The sequence below is a fragment of the Enhydra lutris genome, unplaced genomic scaffold (assembly GCF_002288905.1).
Source record: "Enhydra lutris kenyoni isolate GAN:26980312 unplaced genomic scaffold, ASM228890v2 scaffoldscaffold21, whole genome shotgun sequence".
NCBI lineage: Eukaryota > Metazoa > Chordata > Mammalia > Carnivora > Mustelidae > Enhydra > Enhydra lutris.
Window position 1 is genome coordinate 28,041,926 of NW_019154105.1, and position 25,393 is coordinate 28,067,318.

The 25,393-nt window shown below is 35.9% G+C and overlaps 1 protein-coding gene across 2 annotated transcripts in view; it reads right to left on the minus strand.

The window, feature by feature from the left end:
• The window catches only part of LOC111149220 (SLAIN motif family member 2), a 94,086-nt gene that overhangs the window by 11,934 nt on the left and 56,759 nt on the right, over positions 1–25,393 (minus strand). The window contains exons 5-7 of one of the 2 annotated variants that reach the window (XM_022506167.1): positions 24,060–24,419; positions 23,478–23,615; positions 14,385–14,462 (exon numbers count right to left, since the gene is read on the minus strand). In XM_022506167.1, the coding sequence (XP_022361875.1) occupies positions 14,385–14,462; positions 23,478–23,615; positions 24,060–24,419 (576 nt within the window). The remainder of the gene's footprint in view (positions 1–14,384; positions 14,463–23,477; positions 23,616–24,059; positions 24,420–25,393) is intronic. The other variant, XM_022506168.1, reaches the window with a different exon arrangement.

A 25,393-nucleotide genomic window follows, 5' to 3' on the forward strand; every position in this document is an offset into this window, starting at 1 on the left:
CTGATGAATCACTGACCTCTACCTCTGAAACTGATAATACATTATATGTTAATAAATTGAATTTGAATAAAAATACGGAAGGAAGGAAGAAAAAAAGAAACACATTTTAGACGTAAAAACATTAAAAGTAAGGTTAAAAGTAAGGACAGAAAAGGTTAAAAGTAAGGTTAAAAAAGGTTAAAAGTAAGGACAGAAAAAGATACACAAAACCAATCATGAAAAAGCTGGAATGTCTAAAATAACAACAGAAAAAAAAGATTACCATGAGAAATAGAGTTCAATGTTAAAGGGGTTGATTCAGAAGAGAACATAACAATTCCAACTGCATATACCCAAAAACAGATGTATGAAACACACGAAACAAACTGACATAACTGAAAGCTGGGGGAAAATCTATAATTAGATATTTCAATACTACTCCACTCTCAGTAACTGATAAAACAAATAGGTAGAAAATCAGAAAGGACATAGAAGACAAACACCACCACCAATCAAATTAGCCTGACATTTAAAGAACACTCTACTCAACCGATCACAGTTCAAACTTTCATTAGTGGGTGAATGACTAAATAAACCGTGATGTATCCATACAATAAAATATTACTCAGCAATAAAAAGGAGTAAACTGCTGATACAATAAGGATGACTCTAAAAATAATGCTGAGTTAATTAAGTGCCACAAACAAAACAGCACATACTGAAGGACTCCATTTATATAAGTTTCCAGAAAAGGCAAATCTAATTTATGGAAACAAAGCAGATCAGATATTTGCTTGAAGTTGGAAGAACTGACTGGGAAGAAATACGAGGAAACTTTTGGGGATGATGGAAATGTTCTATGACTTCACTATACTGATGGTTACATGAACGTGTGTGTGTGTTTAAAGATTTATTTATCTGAGAGAGAGAGCACACGGGTGCACAGTGGGGAAGGTCAGAAGGAGAGGTACAGAGAAACTCCAAGCCAGCTCCGGAGCATGGAGCCTGATGGAATGAGGGATCTCAAGCTCTGAGATCACAACCTGAGCTGAAACCAAGAGTTGATTGCCCAACTGACTGTGCCGCCCAGGCACACCATGAATGTGAAGTTTTGCTGAAATTCAAAATGTGTTTTTAAAATTCCACCTGAATACAGCTGACTTTAAGAAAACTCCACAAGGGATTCTACAGTAGAGCCAAGGCTGAGAATAATGACTCGTGAATGAATCATGTCCTGGTTCCCCAACAACTGTTGCAACTCCTCTGTAGAAAACTGAAGATGTCCACAGGGCCTGAGTACCCCTGAATTGCAAATTCCTGATTTTCATGGAAGATTTTTTTTTTTTAACTCTTACATAATCCATATTGCCCTTTCTATAGGTGACTATAAATATATTTTCTCAACTCCATTCTCCACACTTAGCCTTATCTCCCTTGCCAGATCAGTCTCTACCCAAGCTGTTTCAGTGGTTTCCTGGAAGCTTACTGGGTAACTAAGGCTCCAAGGCTCTAATTCATCTAGCCACTACTTGAGGGTGTGGCCTGGACTTCCTCCTTCTAGTACCAACTCCAAAAAGGCCATCGTCAGTCCTAGCTTTTCCCATGGTTGGTAGTCTTTCAGCTAGGGTTTGGTTTTTGCAGGAATGCAGGTTTCTGATAGGAGCAAGAACAGTACAGTTCAGAGGATCATAAGCTTCAAAGAGTATTCTGGAAAAGTCTGGGGAGTTGAAGAAAGATGGCAATGAGGTGAGATTAAGAGATGCACTAAAACACTGTGACTGACAATCTGTTAGATGAGGGATGCCTAAAGTCCTAGGCCTCCTTCTTACGGTGACTGATATAAAGCCCATGGTGAAATTAGGCACTTACACTAATGAGACTAAGAGTGTTTCATTGCTACATGACAACCTTACATATACTGGAATACATCTATAATGCTCTGAATGTCTTACGCAAACCTTACCTTGAAAACAAGCTTTGTGCAAAGCATCTTTTCCTCTGGAAAAACTTTGTACAATTTTTTGAACTGATAATACTAATACCAGGGAAATGACTGTGTCTCAAAATTATTTTTATTATTTTTTTAAAAGATTTTTCTGTTTATTTATTTGACAGAGACACAGCAAGAAAGGGAATACAAGCAGAGGGAGTGGGAGAGAGAGAAGCAGGCTCCCCACTGAACAGGGAGCCCTATGCGGGGCTCGATCCCAGGACCCTGGGATCACGACCTCAGCTGAAGGGCAGATGCTTAACAACTGAGCAACCCAGGCGCCCTCTCTCAAAATTTTTTAAAAATGTGAATCTCAGACTTCCACTTGGGAAAATGGGATAAATGTATTTTTCTCTACTTCTCTCACTTAAGTATAATTTAAAACCCTGGGCATGATATTTAAAACAGACATAAAATTCTGATGTGGAGTGGAAAAAGGAAGACTGCCTAGGGACCCTGAGACCTAAGGGATGACATGATAATGAGTTACTAGGGTTTTCTTCTTACTACATACACCCCAAACTGGAGCTGGAGAAACTGGCAACCTGGAAAAGCCATTAGGTGTGACAGAGGAAAAAGTCTGCTCTCTCTCTAGCCAAAGAGCTAGGAAAGAGAGTTTGTTTTTTTTTTAAATACTGTTTCTTTTTATTTTTTTAAAGATTTTTATTTATTTATTTGACAGACAGAGATCACAAGCAGGCAGAGAGGCAGGCAGAGAGAGAGAGGAGGAAGCAGGCTCCCTGCTTGAGCAGAGAGCCTGATACGGGGCTCGATCCCAGGACCCTGAGATCATGACCTGAGCCGAAGGCAGAGGCTTTAACCCACTGAGCCACCCAGGCGCCCCGGAAAGAGAGCTTTTAGATGATAACTATTCTACTCCAGCCAACACTACAGAAAAACTGTAGCCTTACTCTCACCCATCAGCAAAAGCTGGTGGGGTGTCCGGACTACTATTCTTGTGAGGTTTAACAAGGTGCCCCATATATTCTCCAGGAAGGGGTCAGAGAACAAGGTAATTGTTCTTTCCTCTCCTCATGGGTTGGCGTCAGAGGAGGTCCAACATAGAGTCAGGACTTTGAGGACTGCTCAGTGGTAACACGACCACCTCCACCACAGTGTGAATGGAGACCAAGTGGGGAGCCAGAACACCTACCTCTACCCACCTGGCTCCTCCCCCTTGGGTGCCAGCAAAGACTGAGTAGAAAACCCAGGTTTCTATTTCCACCTAGTAGTAGTAAAATACCACCAAGCCTCGGCCACCAAATGTCGGAGTGACGTCAGAGAAAGACACAAAAAGCCAGAAAAAACAAAACCAGAAACAAAGTATCAAAAAAGAAAATCATAGACTCATCTCTCTTGTGAATGTAGATGTAAAATTCCTTAACAAATTATTAGCATATAGAACTCCATGATATATATATATCTCATATACCATGATCAAGTGGGGTTTATTCCAGGATGCAAAGTTGGTTCAAAATTTGAAAATCAGGGGCGCCTGGGTGGCTTAGTGGGTTAAGCGTCTGCCTTTGGCTCAGGTCATGATCTCAGGGTCCTGGGATCGAGACCCACATCTGGGCTCTCTGTTCAGCAGGGAGCCTGCCTCCCCTGCCCCCGCCTGCCTATCTGCCTACTTGTGATCTCTCTCTGTGTCAAATAAATAAATAAAAATTTTTTAAAAAAATTTGAAAATTAATGTCATCCACCATAAAACAGGCTAAAGGAAAGTCACATGATCACATCTACTGACACAAAAAACATCTAACAAAATTTAGCACACATTCATGATAAAAATTCTGAGAAAAACAGGAATGGGGGAACCTGAACTTGTTAAAGAACATTTATAAAAAATATACATATAACATTATACTTAATGGTGAAAGACTGCTTCCCCTCTAAGGAACAAAGCAAAAATATATGCTCTTACCACTCTTACTCATGAAGTTCTAGCTAGTGTAATAAGCAAGAAACTAAAAGGCATACAAATTCAAAAGAAACTGTCTTCAGGATTGTTACCTCAAAAATCCCAGGGAATCCACACAAAAAATAACTTCTAGATACTGAGTTCAGTAAAGTCGCAGGATAGAAGATTAACATATAACAATCTACTGTATTTCTATATAGCAGTAATGAATGTATAGAAATCAAAGTAAAACACGCAACACCACTTACATTGAGAAAAAGAGAAAAGAAATATTTAGATGCAAATCTCATAAAAACAAAACTCAGCAAGTTTCAGCAAATATCACAGGTTAGCTGTGAAAATCAAATGAGTAATATTTGTATAAACAGTTGGCAAATGTGTAATATTACACAAACTGTAAGGCATACTACATCTGCGCCTTCCTTATCTAGGGAATATTGGAGCCTTTCAGCCTGTTGCAGCTGAGTTCTCTGGAAAGATATTCAACAATGCCACTCAAGACAATCATCTCCTAGGCCATCCTTATAAATTAACTAAAACACAGGGATTAATTAGGCTTTCCTGTCCAAATTAATTATGACAGTAGGTTATAATTTTTCTTTACTCACTTTGGATACTGAGAATTGCACTTAAATCGAGGCATAAAATGAAGCTGTTATCTACTCTGAACAAGAATTAGAACTCTATTTATAAAACTGACATGTGACTAAAAATACTAACCTTAGTGTCTCAGTTAAGTCACCTCTGAAATGAAATGGTGGGTAATATGAGGATTCCTATTTTCAAACATTCATTTGTCTCTTAGTAAGCATTTAATAAAAATGGTAAGTTTTCTAATTGAGGCTTAGAAAATACAATAGGCACTTTAGAATGGGAAAAACTGAGTAAACTATGTATTGTTTTTTAGCTTGATAAATATTCAGAGTGTTTTATAAATAATGTATCTCAAATGTAAACAGCAACATGAAAAAACATAGATACTCCAAATGGTTCTCTTTACAGTGATGTGTCTAAACTAAAAATTCCATTAATTGTATAATTGCTAAAAATATGTAAATATCAAATATATAGTTTACAATAAAAATATACACATTCTGAAACACTGGCCACTATGATGGGGAGAAAAACATTTATTAAAATAGATATGCCAGTTATTTAACAAAGATTAAAAACAAAAATACGTGTTAACTCTCCCTTACTACAGTAAGTTACATCATCCCAGTTACGCACCATCAAGGATAATAAGAGGTTACTGACATAATAAAGACTTAAAAAAAATAAGTTCTGGTTATTAAAGACTGCAGAGATGATGTCAATATGATTCTCTCGTTATAGAGTCAAAAAATCCTTGCTACAAGAGTTACTAGTGACTATCTGTTCCCACGTTTTCACTGTGTAGAGAAGAAAACTTGCCACAACCACAGAGATCAACTGAGCAAATAAAAAAGAAAGAACTTGAACCCACAACTCCTCATTCCCAGATTGGTATTTTTTACTGGGAACTAAGAGAAAAACACCTCCAGAAGTAGAAATTAAAATGTTATTTTCACCATTTTTATTTTCAATTAGACTCAGGACATATTTGTGGGGCTACTATCCTAGACAGTATTCATAAGGCATGATACCAAGGCCTATGAAATTTGTGAAGGCTGACAAGTAATCACACACACACAAAATTAACAAGGCATAGAAGCCTTTGATTTCTTCTTCCATTACTATACATGAGTCACCATTATTTTTGTAAGCACAGAGTTATCATGAGAAGATTTATTAAATGTAAGAGGCAGGAGACACCCCTGGGAATGGGCTTCACTATAGGTTTTCTTCCTTACATACAAAAAGATTGATAGATAGGAATAAGTAAGCTACTGGCAAATACTTGCAGCATTAGTATTTTCAAAAGAGGCAAAAAGTGGAAAGAACTCGGAAGTTCACAACTGAGAAATGGTTAAATGAAATTTGGTATATCCATACCAAACTGGATATACATCACAATAAAAAGAACAAAATACTAATATATGCTGTACTATGATGAACTTTGGAACCTTATGCTAAGCCAGTCACGAAGATCACATATTATATTTACAAGAAATGGCAGAGGCATAGGTAAAAGCAAAGACAGGAAGATTACTGGTTGCCAGGCGCTGGAAGGAGTGGGAAATGGGTATGATATTTCTTATGTGGGTGATGAAGATCTCTAAGGTCAAAATAATTGCTCAGCTCTATAAATATACTAAGCAACACTGACTTATATACTTTAAAAGGATGAATTTTATTTATTTAAAAGATTTTATTTATTCATTTGAAAGAGACAGTGAGCAAGTGAGCAAGTGAGGGAGCACAAGCAGTAGAGGGAGAAAGAGAAGCAGGTTCCCCGTTGAGCAGAGAGCCCAATGTGGGGCTCAATCCCAGGACCCTGAGTGATCATGACCTAAGCGGAAGGCAGCCACTTAACTGACTGAGCCACCCAGGTGCCCCAAAAGGATGAATTTTATAACTAGGGAAGAAGAGCAAGGGTAAGAAATCTCAGAAAATAAGCAGCAATATTTTTTTAACAGTTTTGCAATCTCTATAGACATAAAATTAGAAAATCTTAAATCAAGGTCCCTTTCTAAATGTTTAGAAAAAAACAGTTCCAAAGAAAAATAGGCAACAGACAAGGACCGAGGTCAAATCCCATGTGACGTTACTATTAAAAAAAAGAAAAGAGCAGAATAACATTTTTTTTTTTTAAGATTTTATTTATTTATTTGACAGACAGAGATCACAAGTAGGAAGAGAGGCAGGCGGAGAGAGGGGGAAGCAGGTGCGGAGCTTGATCCCAGGACCCTAAGATCATGACCTGAGCTGAAGGCAGAGGCTTTAACCCACTGAGCCACCCAGGCACCCCCAGAATAACATTTCTACTAACAGTACAACCTTGCCAGAAATCATGTCCACCATGCACACATACACAAAAGGTGAAAATTATAACCTAATATTTCAAATTCTAAAAACATTTAAGAAAATGATAAAAGATATGAAAGAACATCATAAAACAGAATGGGAAACATTAAAAAATGGGTGATAGAGAACACAGAAAAGAACTGGACATAAATCATCTTAGAATGAAGTCTATGGAAGAAAGAACACAAGAGTCACCACACATGACAGATAATGCTTTAAGAGAAATAGACAATGAAAAGAAACTTTTATAGAACAACAACAACAAAAGAAGATGGATATGGATTCAAGGGAAGGCAACAGACACAGAAGATAGGCGAAGAATATCCAACATATGTACAACAGGCATCCCCACAAAAAGAAGAAAGCCAAAAAGAAAAGAATACTAAAAACCATTAACTCAAAAGACTTTGTCTGAAATTTTAAAATATGTGCAATTCCATACTGAAAGAACACACCACCTATCTGGGGAAATCAAATCAAAATGACCAACATTAAGATATATTCTCATAAATTATTGAACTTTAGGTGCGCCTCGGTGGCTCAGTTGGTTAAGTGGCTGGCTCTTGATTTTTGGCTCAGGCCATGATATTAGGGTCCTGGGATCATGCCCCATGTCAGGCTGCTGCTTCAGGATTCTCTCTCCCTTTGCCCTCCCTTCACTTGCTCACTCTCTCTCTAAAATAAATAAATAAATCTTTTTAAAAAAATGATTAAACTTTAAAGGAAAAGAAAACATCCTTTGGACATCCAGATAAAGAACCAAATCATTGTAAGAGAAATAACTTTTTATTCCTGACAAAAATAGAGTAATATATATTTAAGACACTCAAGGAAAGAAAGTATGAACCAAAGACTTCATATCTAGTTAATGAATTTCAAATATAAAAAGGATGGACAAACTGTCATCAGCACACAAAACTGGAGGGAATGGATACTGCTTCTTTAACTCCCTTTTAAGGAACCTACTAGAGAATGAAACAAGAAACTTCAAACAAGAAAAATGATTGGTGAGGCAACAATGTACAGACTGGTGGTAAGCGCTAAAATATTATTTAAATGTAGAACTAAGACTAAATAAAAGTACAAATGACTCTTCAATCTGATAATGGATATGCAGTGTAACTGCTAAAAGAAAAAGGAGCAAGCATATGTGAAAGGTTTTATTAAGTATTTTCAGTAATCACATTGTATGATATTATGCTAATGGTTTCCCCAGGTTTTGTGTGTAATATGGGATAAAACAAATTGCTAAATGATATTTTAATTCTATCTGCTGGTGAGAGACAGGATTCTTAGAGCAAGATAAGGGAGATACAGGTGTAAGTTAAGAGATTAATTATCCTTAAGCCCTGAATTTGAATAGAAGTATCAGCATGAACTCATTAAGGCATTCAATCTTAAAAAATACACAGTCACGAATCTATGCATATATTTACTAACTCCAGTAACTAAGAAAGCCTAAAAACAATGACCAACCCAGTAACAATTAATATAGCTAAAAACTCAGATTTTGGTTTTGAAATTCCATTTCCTATCAAAAGAAATTGCGACTTTTTGGAGAAATGATTAATCTGTGGCAGGAAATGTACAAGATGTGCCTATCCTATCATACCAGTTAGCAATAATTTATCAGACTACTAGGGTTGTATCAAAAAGACTTGAGGGCCAACTTGAAGAAGCTTCCAACAAAGCTGGGAAAATGTCCAGAATGAATCAAAACACATAAAAAATGTTTGAATCTGTAAGAGCTTAATGATACATATCTAAGAAAAATATGGGTCACCTTTGGAGGATGGTAGAGTGCCAATTTATTTTGTAACTGGTAAATAATGAGAAAGAATTCATTTATTCAGAATTTCCTAAAGAAAGTATATTGCTGGGTGAGCAAAGAATAAAGGAAAGTTTCTCTATATATAAATATTTTGACCAAAAAGAAAAAAAGGGAGTATTAGAATGGAAATAAACCAATTCTGCAATACCCAATAAAGTAAGGATATAGGTATTAGGCATCAGTGACTGATAGTATCACACCAAAAAAGAGGTAGTCTTGCTTTGTGCACTTGTGGCTAAAGCAGCACACCACCTATGAAGTACTCTTACCCCAAATAGCAAAACCGAATCCAGTTAAGCATCTAGATCCAATTACCACTTTATGGGAAATACAGAGAAATGTACTAAACGACACCATGGAAAAGACATCAGCAAGATCTGGCCTGTGGATCTACATCCACAGCTACAGGGCAAATGATCTGGTGGTTTCTTTAAACAAACTTAACGGGGAGTGCAGAGTTAGAAGAAAACTATAAATCAAGAGAAACGTAAAAAAACATAAAGAGGCAGAACTACAGTTTCATTTCTTGGATAATCAAAATGTCCGAAGAAGTAAGGAAGTGACCGCTATAAAAATTCAGAAGAATAGCTACTCTGGGGGAGTAGGTCAAGGGAGGATTGTGTCTGGAAGCAGACAGGTAGTTTCTGAAGTACCAAGTTACAGTCTCCTGATATGAATGGTGGTCACTAAAGGTTGCCTTATAATAATTCATTAAAGTATGTATTATACGGTTTTCTGAATTTGTGTTATATTTTAAAATAACAAAATTTAACAAACAGATTTATAAATTCAAGAAGTTCTACAAATTCAGAATGTAGAGAGAAGTATTTTATTTATTTATTTATTTATTTATTTTTTAAAGATTTTTTATTTATTTATTTGACAGACAGAGATCACAAGTAGGCAGAGAGGCAGGCAGAGAGAGAGGAAGGGAAGCAGGCTCCCTGCTGAGCAGAGAGCCCGATGTGGGACTCGATCCCAGGACCCTGGGATCATGACCTGAGCCGAAGGCAGCGGCTTAACCCACTGAGCCACCCAGGCGCCCGTAGTAAAGATTGTGTGTGTTTTTTTTTTTTAAAGATTTTATTTATTTATTTGACAGAGAGAGATCACAAGTAGATGGAGAAGCAGGCAGAGAGAGAGAGAGGGAAGCAGGCTCCCCGCTGAGCAGAGAGAGCCCGATGTGGGACTCGATCCCAGGACCCTGAGATCATGACCTGAGCCGAAGGCAGAGGCTTAATCCACTGAGCCACCCAGGCGCCGAGAGAAGTATTTTAACAAGGTAATGTATAACCTAAGGGAAAACTAGAAAGTAAAGAAGTGCACTAAGCTACAGTTTCACTATTATAAAAAGTGTTTCCTCTAACGGTAGCAGCATTTTTGTCTTATCTATAAACTTGAGGGCTAGAAAGGAAAAAGAATAAACTGAGGTTAATTCAAATTAGGTGATTTTTTTTTTTTTAAGATTTTATTTATTTATTTGACAGACAGAGATCACATGTAGGCAGAGAGGCAGGCAGAGAGAGAGAGAGAGAGAGAGAGGAGGAAGCAGGCTCTCCACTGAGCAGAGAGTCCGATGCGGGGCTCGATCCCAGGACCCTGAGATCATGACCTGAGCTGAAGGCAGAGGCTTTAACCCACTGAGCCACCCAGGTGCCCCAAATTAGGTGATTTTTGAAGGTTTTCTAGCTCTAACTTTAATTTCCTAAAAGTCAGTCAGCTTTTAATCGGAAAAATAAAGGCACCAATTTCAGAGAGGAGAAAATTTTGATCTAGGACTTCCTCTACAAAAGAAATGGACAGATGTAGTGAAGACGTAACTAAAGAAGAAAAAAAGGTCTTGGAAAATCAAAAAAGACTTATCAACTCTAAATGTAAGCAGAATCTATTCAACTATCATTCCAAAAATAGTGTGAAATGGCTAACAAGGATTTGTATATTTGTAGAGAGCCCTATGCCCACTCCTTTCCCATTCTCTCAATTTTCTATAATAAAATCATGGGAAAGGGAACAACTCCTATGATTTTAACTGTATCTAAAAACTCCATATGGCAGAGCTGGCTTTGACCACAACTATAATAGAAGTAAAGAGGGACTAGACATGGTGGGGGTGGGGAAGGGAAGGATATAATGAGTGTATCTTGTTTATGATACAGAGTCAATAAATACTTGTTAGTGAAAAACGAATATAAGAAATTTTAAATTTTGGATCCAAGGTAATGGCAAAATTCCTAGTTTCTCCATTTTCAGATAGTCTGATATCAAACAGCATTTTAAACTCCTATCAATATGGCTTCTTATAAACATTTATCTCATCTTCTATAAATATTCAAAATACAGTGAATTAAAGCAGTACGGGACAAAAACCATCGCCAACTCACATTACACTGCCACCTCTTTCCTTCTAAAGTATGTTTCTACATTTTAATTTGTCCTGATCTATGCATTACTTTTTCTAAGTAGTCCTATTTTTCCCTCTGACTTGGTGAGGACTTTACTTTGTTTACCTCCACTTCACTGAGTTCCCAATAAATAGGAATGAGTATCTCTTTGTCAGAGCAGTTTAAACAGTCACGCCCAGGAAGCCTTAACTATACACAATGGATTTTTTTTTCCTTAAAGAGATGGATGGGCTGAAGAAACAAAAAAACCCTTGCAAGAAGAAAATGCAAAGAGGAATTAGTCCAGCCTTGAGTTAGTGGCATGACTGTGTTCATTCAACAGATGTTTATGGTGTGTCCCTTTGTGCCAGGCAACACAGTTCTTACTTCTCTTCCCATCTTCAAACTCCAAATACCACTAAATGCAATTAAAATCAAAGTGACCGGGGTTCCTGAGTGGTTCTTAATTTTGGCTCAGGTCACAATCTCAGGGTCACAAGATCAAGCCCTACTTCGGGCTCTGTGCTTAACATGGAGCCTGTGTAAGATTCTCTCTCTCTCCCTGTTCCCCCTCATACGTGTGTGTTCTCTAAAAAAATAAATAAAATCATAGTGATATTTCCAATTGTTAAGGGAACTACCTTCTCCCTCTTTCCATGATCCTTTGAGTCCTTAAAGTAAGTACACCAAATTTCTAGAAGATGTTACAGATTCATCCCCAGGATGGGACAATTGATTTATGTGACAATTTACTGACGAGTCCCAGGTTTAAAATGCCAAAGGTTCCTATGAACACATGGTGTATGAATCTTGTCTGCCTCAATTCCCTAACAAGAATAGAGAATCCCCCAGTCCAGTGCAGACCCTCTTTTTCAAAGTCAAGATATGAGGGAAAATTAGAAAATCTATTTGGCCTTGGACCCAAGAGATCTGTCTCTGATTCAGCTTTACCGGTAATTAACCTAAGGTTTTATTTTTTAAAGTAGGCTTGATGCCAAACATGGGGCTAGAACTCAAGACCCCATGATTAGTGCGCCTGGGTGGCTCAGTTGGGTTGAGCGACTGCCTTCAGCTCAGGTCATGATCTTGGGAGTCCTGGGATCAGAGTCCTGCATCGGACTCCCTGCTTAGCAAAGGGGGGGGTCTGCTCCTGTCTCTGACCTTCCCCCTCTCATGCTCACTCACTCTCATTCTCTCTCTCAAATAAAAGAAATGAATGAATGAATGAATGAATGAATAAACAGACTCCAAGATTAAGAATCAAGGACTCTACTGACTGAGCCAGTCAGGCACACCTAACCGGATTATTTTAAATCCTATTGTATATCTGTGTCCGTTTTTTCAATTGGTTCAGATTTTTTTTTTTTTTTGGTTCAGAACTTCTAGTAGTATAAAATGATCACCCCAAACCACAATACCAATAAAAAAAATTATGAGTCTGGATTAAATTAAGAGATTAAACAAAAAGAAACAAAACAACAATAAAACCCAACACGCAAACATGCAAACTTCTTTCCCTTTACTAAAACAACTAGAGGTACCAGGAATTATAAAATTGGGTTTTCCTGCCATCGTATCATGGAGGGTGGGAGTTTGGTGGCTTAGTCACAAAAATATGCAACTTTCACAGGCCGAAAAAAAAAACAGTAAGAACCCCAAAACAAAAAAACCAATCACCCAAAAGTTATGATCTTCTTAACCTAATAAACAGCAAAAAATCCTTGAGTAAAAATTTAAAATAATTTAAACCTACCTGATTCCCCTAAAAATTATGAAGCAGTTTAGAGAGACATACAACAAAATGTATATAAACTTAAAATCCTATGTTTTATTATGATATAGTAATCTCCTGTCCTGTTTTAGACACCACAATCTTTCCATGTTCCTGTTTTCACTACCTCTCACCAAGTACTCAAAAATATCTAGAAGTCTCAAAAAAAAAAAAAAAAAAAGCCTTTGGTCCTCAAATAATTTCTGTAAGGACGCTTTTCTATTATAATTCCTAATACGTCACCTTCTTCTCTATCAAAAGAACATATACTATCCAGTCTTTTTTTTTTTTTTTTAAGATTTTATTTTATGGATTTATTTGTGGCAGTGAGGGAGAAGGACAGAGGGAGAGGAAGAAGTGGACTTCCCACTCAGTGGGGAGCCGGACACAGGGCTCGATCCCAGGACCCTGAGAACATGACCAGAGCCAAAGGCAGACACTTAACCAGCTGAGCCACCCAGGCTCATTCTTATTTCTGACAGTAGCACCGAAAGACATTTGTATTGCAGGGCTATGATCAACTTTTGGTATTCAAAACACAAATATTTACACATGCGAAATTTCCATTTGATTATTCTCTTCCCTTCAGATTCTATTATCTAAAACTATTTCCTTAAATCATACTTAATTCACCAAATCATTGCTAAAACATTTACATATAAGTGAATATGCCAAAATATGTATTTCAGTGCTTTTGTACCCATATTAACCAAATCTTTTTCTTCAACAATCAAATCTTAAATCTCTTCTTTCCACATAATGTCCTTTAATACTTTATCCTCCTCATATATCTTTGTTATTTATTGAGTTCTGAAACTGTCGAGAAATCTACATGTCCCGGATAGGGTTAATATTTTTCCTCATTGCTTATATTTGTTATGTCCCATTTCCTCTGAGGCTTCTATTCATTCTTACTACTGCTGGTCCTACCCCATTCCATGGTATTTCCCCCAATTCTACTTCTTTCTAGCTGCCCATACATCCAATCTGTTCAAACCAATATGATAGTTTTGGTGTCCAACCTTCACATACTTCAACTTTCAGTTCTTAAAAAAGCTACCACTCCTGTAAATAAGTCCGAACATTACCAGTGAACCACAACATCTTGTGTTTTAATGTTTATCAACTTCTAATAGAAAAGCATTCCCATTTCATCCTACAGATAAGTAAATCCAAAACTCAAAAGTCAGAAGAAAAAAATTTACATACAAAATGTCCGGCATTTGGTTCATTTTAAAGCACTTATTAGTTCATCTACATTAAGCTAAAACAATGACCTTCAGTTTTAGGTTGGTAAGAAAAATGATAAATTCTCTAAAGAAAATGCTACATATCATTTATTCCTTTCAGAAGAGCAATCCAATACATACCTCTGCAGAAAATAAGTTTCTTCTGGATTTATCCAAGAGAGAATGAATCCACATCATTTTATTAAAAAAAAAAAAAAGAAAGAAAGAAAGAAAACGTGCCCTACAGACATCAATGACTCAGTATATCAAAAGGTATAAGATTTAACTATTAGATCATTTGCTGAAATTTAAAACTTAGTAAGAGGCTGTAGTTACCTCTTTTTGTAGGTGAAGTTTGAAGCAACTGTTTGGCTTTGAGGGAAGTACGAGGCAAATTTTTCAGCCTTTGCGAAGCTGTTGAAAAATAAGGAACTGTAATATTTGCCTGGAAGGACAAGATAAAGGCTACAGCTTCTGTAAACTTGAATATTTTAATACATACTTGAAAATTTATCAAGGAACAGAAACCATAAGGTGAAAACATGTTAGAAACCTAGAAGCAGAAGAATCTGAAAGTGATGCTTAGTGCATTAAGTCGGAAAGGAAAAGGGATGGAAATCTTAGTGCAAAGTGCATACTTAAAGAAATAGTTTCTTATGGATGAGAAAATCTACAATATGTAAACCAATCAAAATACCAAAGAGAAAGCAAACCACCAGCAAACATGCTACAGGATGCAAAGAATATAAAGCTAATTAAGTAAAAGTGATGAACACAAGCACACAGTATAGAATAAAATAAAAGTAGTACTTGTTCAATGCAAAAAAGCAGACTTTGGCAAAGCAGTTATTGTTAGATGAACTGCCCTAACATAAAACAGTAATCCCCATACTCAAAAAGGAGAAGAAAACTCAGAACGAGGCAGGTCCTCAAGGGAGCAAAAATCCAGGGGCTTTAATATATTCAACATCATCTTGCTGTAGAATAAAACTAATTTGTACTTTAGACTTTGTGTAGCAACATATCTGGGCTATGCTCATATTAAATGGCGTGGATAGAGGGTGTGTGTTGGGGGGTGCACAGTGTGTGCTGGGGTTGACGGGTTTGGAGGAGTCCGAGCATCCGCTTCTTAAAGTGATCAATGAGGAGTTCTAAGCTTTCTCTAAAACTCCTAATCTATTAACTGCAACAAACCTCTAAAACCTGGCATGTAAGTGGCAGCTCAGAGCCATCCAGAGTTAAAGCTCACTATAGTTTCATTGAACTGAAAAGACCCACATCTACCAGTACAGTTACCTATTTAAGTGGTTCTAAAATGTTACTCTACTGATTTTTTAAGTTGGACTTCTAGGATTTATATGCAGAGAGAAAGAGATCCCACAACCATAAGTCTGGCCAGCACTTAATCATCAGGTTGGCAAAGGAGTACCTGATAATATCCTCAAAGAGAATTAAGGAGAATTTCTCTTTTGCTCTATTGCTTGACTCTATTAATGCTTTTAAAAAACTTTAAATGCTGGGGCGCCTGGGTGGCTCAGTGGGTTAAAGCCTCTGCTTTCGGCTCAGGTCATGATCCTAGCAGGGTCCTGGGATCGAGCCCTGAGTCGGGCTCTCTGCCCTGCGGGGAGCCTGCTTCCTCCCCCTCTCTCTCTGCCTGCCTCTCTGCCTACTTGTGATTTCTCTATGTCAAATAAATAAAATCTTTAAAAAAAAAAAACAAACAAACAAACTTTAAATGCTTAGGCATTAAGTCGGAAAGGAAAAGGGATAGAAATCTTAGTGCAAAGTGCATACTTAAAGAAATAGTTTCTTACAGATGAGAAAATCTACAATATGTAAACCAATCAAAATATCAAATTTGTTCTTCACTAATAGTAAATATTTTTAATAAACATATTTGATTTCAAATTTTACAGTATTCCACACATTACTTAGCTAAATAATATACCAATTCAGCCTAAATATTGCCAGGAAGACTACTAAAAACTTCTTCAAAACTTAAAAAAAAATCAATTTTATAATTACCTCATATCTATCCCACAGAAATACAGGATTCTATCATCATTGAATATTCTCCACTTGCATAATTATTCATACTTCCAACCATACATAGTGTCATTCATTTACTCATTCACTGCTGCTGCTTTTTTTCATTCTTTTAAATAGTTAATTATCTACTTTATTTCAGGTACTATTTTAGGTACACTGGATTTCTTCAATAGCCAACTAGATGATAAAATTCTTACTTTCATGGAACTAACATTCTGAAAAGGGGAAAGAAAAGAGTCAGACAGTGAGAGCTGCTAAGGAGAAAACTAAATAGGGAAGGGAGACAGGAAGTGGGAGATTTAAATTGCAATTATAAATGGGGTGATGAGGAAAGATTTCCCTGAGATGACATTTGTGCAAAGATCTGAAGGAAGAGAGGAAGTAGGCCATACAGATATCTGCGAAAAACACTGTAGGCAGATGGAAAAGCAATGGTAGAGGACCTGAGGTAAGTGTGTGCCTAGTGGATCTGAAGAACAGGAAGTACACCACTATCACTGGAATAGAGAAAATGAGGGCAAAAGGTAATTATCAGTATGTATGTTGGCAATCCACAATACCTATTACCATTAAAAATTTTTTTAGTGAGGGGGCACCTGGGTGGCTCAGTAGGTTAAGCCTCTGCCTTCAGCCAGGGTTATGATCTCAGGGTCCTGGGATCGAGCCCCACATCGGGCTCTCTGCTCAGCAAGAAGCCCGCTTCCCCCTCTCTCTCTGCCTGCTTCTCTGCCTGCCTCTCTGCCTACTTGTGATCTCTCTCTCTCTGTCAAATAAATATTTAAAAAAAAAAAATTTTTTTTAGTGAGGGCTTAATATCAAATATCATCTGTAATCTGTTTTGGAAAAGTCCTACTTAAATTAATAGCTATAACTCCAATGGACTCTCTCAAGCTTGATGGGTAACAACAAGAGCAACCATAACAAGTAAAAACGATGCAATGGTTACCTGAAGAATCAGACTGCAAACAGAATTATGCAGTATACTCTAAACTTGTCTAATACAACAAATCTAATAAATCTGACAAAGAAATGAGTGATTTTCATAAGATACTGCATAGTGGTGTATTACTCAAATAAGAAAACTAAGTTTTTATCTGAATTATCACTCTTAATTTGATCAGCCTTCTAAAGACAAAATCGTAGTAAACAGAAAGTCTCCAAATCTTTCCACAATAATAGAATTCAGCATGTTAGCTGTTTAAAAATACTTGTTTCCCTGGTTTCTCTCTTAATATTTATATAATTCCAAATTAGCAAGACCCCACCATGAAAAGCAAAGATGGTACAATAAAAATATTATTCTCTCATGCTACGTTCGTTAGGTTAATGTCTTCCTCCACAAATCAATTCCGAAAGTCTCTGTATTTCTGTTAAACATACACCACCATTCTCCAAGTCATTCTGGCTCAAAGTTTTCTTTAATTCCATTTAGTCATCCCTATAGTTCTGTTTACATCCCCCTATTGTCTCCCAAATACCTAATTCAGACCTTCATCATCCTATTTTTGGATTAGGACAGTGTCTTTTTGGGTTTCCCTACATCCAATCCTTCCACTTTATTCATGTGCATCAAGGCAACAGTAGTGGAACTGCTGAACCAGCCCCCACACCCTCACTCCAGTGCAGGCAGGGCAGTGAGTGAATGGTGTGTAAGGAATTCAGAGCAAAAATAAAACCAGCTTGGTCTTTTTTTTTTTTTTTAAATCATCATCATGTCCTGGATTAATAATCAATGTTGGTGATAAAATGCTCCTCCCTAAAGAAAACAATTTGTCAGCCTAAGTTATAAACAATTGCTGCAGGTACCGTTACCTTTTAACAGCAAATATTAAAGATTTAAATGAACGTACTTATCTTTTAATGTACATTGCATTTCACATGAAAAATAACCAGAACTCCCAGTTATATGGTCTCCCCTAACACAGGTAGATTCAACTACACGTTTCTTTCCAGAGTTAAGGTCACAGAGATGTGAAATCAAGCTCACTTAGCACACTACTATGTGCTTCTAACCCCTTTTGTACAATAATTTTTTTCCTACATTTACACGGCTTAGAAATAAGCCATGAAGGTACAGTGATAATTAAGTCAATGAAACAGAATCTGAGTTACTTCAATTGTAATTATATGTGACTGAGTATTACTTGAAATTTTTCAGCTGTGAAGACATTTAAAAATCATTAGATTTGGGGGCACCTGGGTGGCTCAGTGGATTGAGCCTCTGCCTTCGGCTCAGGATGTGATCTCAGGGTCCTGGGATTGAGCCCCACATCGGGCTTTCTGCTCAGCAGGGAGCCTGCTTCCCCCTCTCTTTCTGCCTGCCTCTCTGCCTGCTTCTGATCTCTCTCTGTGTCAAATAAATAAATAAAATCTTTTCAAAAAATCTTTAGATTTGATCCCCAAAGGAACTAAAATATGGACAAGATGGGAATTTCTGAAATGTATTGTAAAATGGAAATTTATGAATTTCTGTCAAACTTATCATTATGTTGACTATTTCCTTACTTGTGCAACAGGTGCATTGTGGGGAAGAAGAAAAACTTTTCAGATTTAAAAATTGAAGACTATTCTTCAGTCAGTATGACTGAAGAGAAACTGATAAATCTGGCTATACTGTATCTTGAGCTTCAGTATACAAAGATCAATTCTGAAGAAGTTATCGGCAAATTTCCAGAAACTTAAACTATAGTACAGTGACAGACCAATATGTAAAAACATTTTCCTTTTTTATAAAAAATGATTTAAAAATACTTTTGTAATGTTGATATAATTTTTTTACTGATAGTTATAAAATAACACTCAATAAAAAAGTATTTCTCATTGTCTGCATTTTCTCCAGCCATTATTATTATAACCCATTCTATTTCATTATTACTGAACATAATTTTGTCATATGGAGAGATGTTAAAAATAATTCCAGGTCCCAAATACTAAGTAAGCATAAGCCACTATAAAAGAATGTTAATCACTGCCAGGTAAAATGTTCAGTGTCCCCCCCAACTCTGCAATGACATTTTGTTTTGAAACTTTCATTGCTTACAAATTCTCATTCAGAGTCACCTTTCAATCCTCTCTCCCTCTCCACCTTCCATCTTCTCAGTGTTACCAAGTCACATATCCTCTTTCATTTTTAAAAATTCATCCAGATCTCATCACCTCCCGAACCAATGGCTTTGTTCAGATATTCATTTCTTGCCATGATTGTACAATAGCCTTCTAAATGGTTTCTAGTCTCTCAACTTTAATCCATTCTTCATATTACTAATAGAATGGATTTTCTAAGAAGCAACATTGATTAAAAGTCTACCATGGCTTTCCACACTTATAGGATGAAATCCAAATTCCTTAATATATTAAAAAACTCCCAGTCTGTGCCCTACATATTTCTGTCATCCTTCATCAATGGAAGCACTAACCATCCTGCCGCACCCTATACTCTAGTCATACAAAACCACTATAAACAGGGTGCTACTTTTCAGACTTCATTACCAATCCTACTGTTAGGTAAATCTGTCTTTCCTTTCTTCATGTGGTCTCATAAGCTCCTCCTGAGTTAGCAGAAAGATAACTTCAATAACATTCCTGAAAACCTCTCCACACACACATAAGAAGTTTAATGCCTTTCTTCTGTTCCCACAGAAGTTCCTGCTAATCACTCCGTGCTACTGAAGGGCACGTGCTCTCATTTATATCTATAATCCCACGGTCTATAACATAACAGATACCCAATATCTGTTGAATAATTAAGGACACATGAGTGATTGATCACTAGATAAAATTTGAAGAGAGATCTGAACTAAGCATTCAAGATCCTCTGTAGCAGAGATCTAATCAAGTGGTTCTCAAACCTGAATATACCGCAGAATCAGTGAGACACTTTAAAAAAATACACATGTTGGGTAACCATCCCAGATGTATTCAATCAAAATATATACGAGTGTCAGAAAAACATTTATAAAATCTCTTTGTAATTAGATAATTGACCATCATTGTGCTGCTTATTCTTAAAAAGAAATTCTACAAGTATCCCATTCATTCTTACATCAGCCCATTACACAGATTTATCATGACTTATTTGATTTTATAATTCACAATTATGTGAAATTCAAGTGTAATCTTTTAAGGTTTGGTTCCAAGCGAAATCTGGATGAAAATTCCTTCCCCATGGGTCTCAGGGTAGTCTGGTTACGTGTAAGCGGACCACTGTCTTGGACACTCCCTCTTCAGTAAGAAGTCTGGAGTAGAATACTGACCATATAACTTTTCTCTGGGGGAACACTCTGTATCCTATGCAAAAATATTCTTCCATTTGACTAAATGTAAGTAAGTGGATAAATATTACACTGGATTATTTTACTCTTTTGTGGTAATTCACAAAGTATAGCTCAATAATGCTCCAGTAGTCACTCAGGAATATTTTCCAAGATGCCTACTCATTTGCAGTTAGGTCAGCATGATGTAATCAAAAAATTATTGGGAGGATATCAGGGGACTCAAAGAGTGGTTGGGAGGAGGGAGTAATTTGGTTTGGTTTTGCACTTTTCCAGTTATATGCTACTGCATGTGTAATACATATGGACATCTACTTTCTCTCTATGAAAAGAAACGGGTTTTTATGAGATTCAAATGAGATTATTCATGTGAAAATAAACATTTAAAACTACTAACCAGAGTTTTAAGTATTAAATTTTTTTAAATCAGCAGATTTTCTAGGGTTTTTCTCCCTTTTCTTATTTCTGAACCGATAATTCCTGTATCTTTCTGAAAACTAAATTTCCTACTGAACCTTTACTCTAGTAGTCTTAGCAAGGCACTAGTCTTTTGAAAAACTCTGTCCCTGACAAACATTCCTTCCTTTAAATGGAGAAACTGAGAAAATGACATATATCCATGACCTCTGCAATGCTCTGGTTTTCTTTAACTTTTTAAGTTACTCACATTTCAAATATAAAAGTTGGAAATTGGTAATAGCTATAAAAATGAAAATATATTAGAACTCTCATAATATTCGTATTTGAATGCCAGCATCCACAATAATGCAGCCATAGCAAATAAGCATATAAAACAGTGATCAGCATAGTACAAGGCAAAAGAAGTGGTCCCGTAAGTGGAAATAACAGCAACCTCGCAAAGTTAGGTTCATGCAGACCAGCAAGTAAGAACCAAAGCTTTACCACCTAAAGGCTGGAAAAATAAAGACTTAAAGGAAAACAAAATGCAACATGTATTATACTAACCAACTGACACAAAAAATAAAAAATACTAATTCATGTATAAAACATATAAGACTTGCTATTACATTTATAAATAATTCTATATCAAAATAAAAAGGCTATTATGAAAGCAGTATATATATACACACACACAGTAATTAAAAGAACACATACATACATTTCTATCAAAGATATATGTAAAATTTTAAGAAAAATAAGTACATTACAAAATATAATGTTAATTTTAAGCAAAAGGATTTACAATTTTTTTATAAAATAAACTTAAGTTTTAAACTTGATAAATTCTGGATTTACCTTTTTCCAAAAATATTTTTGGACTAATGTGATTTTACATTAAAATAAGTATTTGTGGCATTTTAATTGTAAATAAGCTTCACTACAGTTTCAAATATAAAAAAAAAAACAAGTATATGAAATTGATCAAAAAAAAAAAAAAAGGATGGTACCTTGCTTTCTCTTTTGCTTATATACTGTTCAATATACTTTTTCAATATACTGTTCAATATACTGTTCATATATACTTTTTAAAGGGAAATTTAATTTCCCTTAAATTTTGGGGCTTATCTTACAAAAAAACAGACACTATACTAACCAACTGACACTGGACTATTTTTAAATCTTAGTTCTAACCATAAATGTGCCAAATCTCGCTAGGTGGACTTGGATTCTTGAGCACACGGGTGTGAATCCTAACATGCCGCCTATAAGCCATATGATCAAAGATAAGTTATTCAACCATTCAAAGGTCCTATTTCCTAATTTGCCAAATGTGTTAATAATTGTACCTACTTCACAGAATTGTTGTGAGGATTAAGCAGAAATATATATGTATGGTACAGCACAACGTGAGTTTCCGTAATGTAAGTAATATCATATACAACCAGAAAATAAGGAAAATGTATCGATGTTATCACAAAAATCATTTGTGATAAAAATACATGAATGTATTTTTATTTTGTATTTTATTAAAATTAATATTAAATAATAATATTAAGAATTAAGAATTAATATTAATAATCTTAATTTTTATTATTTTAATGTATTTGTTATTAATTAATTTATTATTTATGTATTTAAAAACATAAATGTATTTTTTCCTGTTTATCTTTGAGTCACCAAGTAACAGCAGTTTAACACAAAATACACAAAGTCAGCTAAACACAACAGAGCCAAGAAAGAGTGTAAAGGAATTAAAAAATAATCAAATGCTTCCAAAGTAGTATTATTCAATAAACAAGTTACATAAATGAACAACCAATAACCTCATGTTTGTGCTACTTCTTCACAGCTCTGAGGAAATGAAGGAGCACATCACAGCTACCACTTCAACCGGTGACACAATGTGCCACAAAGGAACGGAATCAGACTACAAGACTGATGCGAGCTGTGGGATACAAAGGGTGCATATTGAGCATTTCTAAAATTATAGAACTGTGATAGTTTGTTTAAACCTGATTGGATTACATGCTCTTATCTACTGTAGGTAACAAGTAACACTCTTTGGAAAGTGTTCAATTCATTTTTCATCACCTTGTACACCAAAGTACACAGTATCCATCTATTCCCTTATCACTTCTTGGCTCAGTCTGGCTCCTTTGTCTTAGAAGTTCTTTCCGCATGATTCTTTCTGATCTTTGTTTATGTTGCATATGTCTTCTTCATTCAACAGACTCAGCTCTTCCTTTTCATCAAGTTACCTTCAACTTTTTTTTTTTATGAAGTTCTATATTTGCTGGAGTACTTATTTTAGTTACTGAAAATTTAACATGCTTTTGATTATGCTAGTATTTTTTGCAGGATCATTATTGCTTTTTATTAACGTTCTAGTAAGAAAGCTGCTTGGGTTTTAAGTTGTCTGTTCCAGGAATACTTCTCACAAAAACCTGTCATTTTTTAATGTGTAGGTTTCTAAGGAATACACACACACACACACACACACACACACACACACACACACACACACTTAACCAGTAGCTCTGCTTATTTTAAAATTCTGGAGAGACCAAAGTTTCATTCAGATACAAGTACTGATACAAGTGGGTACTGTACTTTACTGCAGATATGGTTTAATACAGCTATTCAGTACAAAATTACTACCTATTATTTTCACTTTCCTTTAAATAACTGGTACAATAAAGGTACTTACTGGCTGAAGCCTGAGGTTGCATGCGAGGTATTCCTCCATTTGGCACTTGAAAATTTGAGTCACTTCTGCTGCTTTTCACTGAGTCAACTTGTGTACTAGATGGCCGGGACAGGTTTGGAAGACTGCGTCTTAGTTTTTCTGTAACAAGAGAATTTAATGAAAAAAAAAAAAAAATCACACCATTCTTTTAGATGAAGAAAGAGTTAAAATATTAATTGGCAATCAAAAACTGAATTCTTTATTTAAGCATTCAGCATATTTTATTAGAGTTAATAGGAAGTACATGTCTTATAACAACTCAACCCAGGTTCTATAAATGGGTAGAACAAAACCTTTAAAAAGAGCCAGAAATCAATCAAATAAAAATCTACATACAGACCACTTCATGAGTAGGACAAAGCAATACTAACATAATCAAGTAAAATTCACTTTCTTCTTTATTTGTGTATTGATCACTAGTAATAAAACAGTAAACTGACTAAACTTTTCATCTACTTGTCTGAAATACAAAACCCTGGTAAAAATTTGTGTCACATACTGAAATATGAAGGAAAATTGTTTCTCCAGAAACATTCTAATTACCTTCATTTTTAACACTGCTTGTCTGTAGATCTGTGGGATGACCCTGAAGTGAAAGGCGAGGTTGCTGTAAGCGGCTAATCATAGGCTGTGGGGACACTCTACTATATTCTATTCCCCGAGCAGGAGATCGTGAACGAGGTGAATTTCTGGGTGACTGCTTAGGTGATGGTCGAGGTGAATTGCGTGGTGATGGTGAAAACCTGTTAACAGCAGGGTATACTGCATGATGCATATTGTCATCTTCATCATCTAAACTTTGCGCATCAAGTTCCTGATCACTAAAAGTACCCCGCCTTGTAGAATTGCAAGATGAACCAGAACTGCGCCGAGATGTGGTGGCTGCATACTCTTGACGGAGACCTGACAATAATGAATGTGTTATTTCATTTCTTTAGGTATATTTTTAAACATTTAAATATTTTTGAAGTTTAAAAACAAAAGAATACCATTAAGAAATTCAAACAGGGTATAAAGTGTAAAGGAAAACTCCCTTTCCACTTGAATCATCTTACACATTCTCCCATATGCCTAAAACATTCAAAAAGATTATTTTTAAATTGAATGGAATTCTATAAACTTTTGCCCAATGCAACATTTTCTTCTTAAATCTGAAACCTATAGTAGAGACAGAATGATAAACTTGAAAATATTCCTACTCCTAAAGACAATAATCGCAATTTGAGATCAACATTTAAGAAATACTAAGGGAAAATAATTACTGTGCAACCAATGGAAAGAATACACAAGTGAATAAATAAACTCCCTGGATACTAAATTCTCTGAATTGATGTTATTGATGAAGGAAACTTCTATCCCACCCTCAGGAATTCAATATTTGGGCATAAATTAATTTCAATTGCTTCACAACCCAAGACTTTAGTAAAAGAAGCTTAAATTCTAAGCCATCACGTACAAATTTTCAAAGGGCTCCCCTATGTATCCTGACATCTCCAGAAACACCCAAGGAACCTTAGGCCCTTCAAATAGTATAAAAACTTCTGGAACAAAAACAAATGTTGATATATATTCAATGAAGAAAAAAATTACTATTCAAGAAAGTACAGAATTTAGCTAATATTTTGAGCAAGTCCTGCTACAAATATGGACAACCTAATTTAAAGATCCCTACTATTACATAGTAGTATTCAAACTTTTAAGATGGGTACTCATACACAGATAGTTCTATCAATATGGTACCCAAAGAAGTGGGTGAGAATCACACCAAGGTATCTGTAAAATACATATTCCTGGGGCCTATCTCGTCCTTCAGTCAAGCCACAAGTTTCACTAGTACCCAACAAGTTACTTAGTGTCTCATTACAGCAAACACAGCA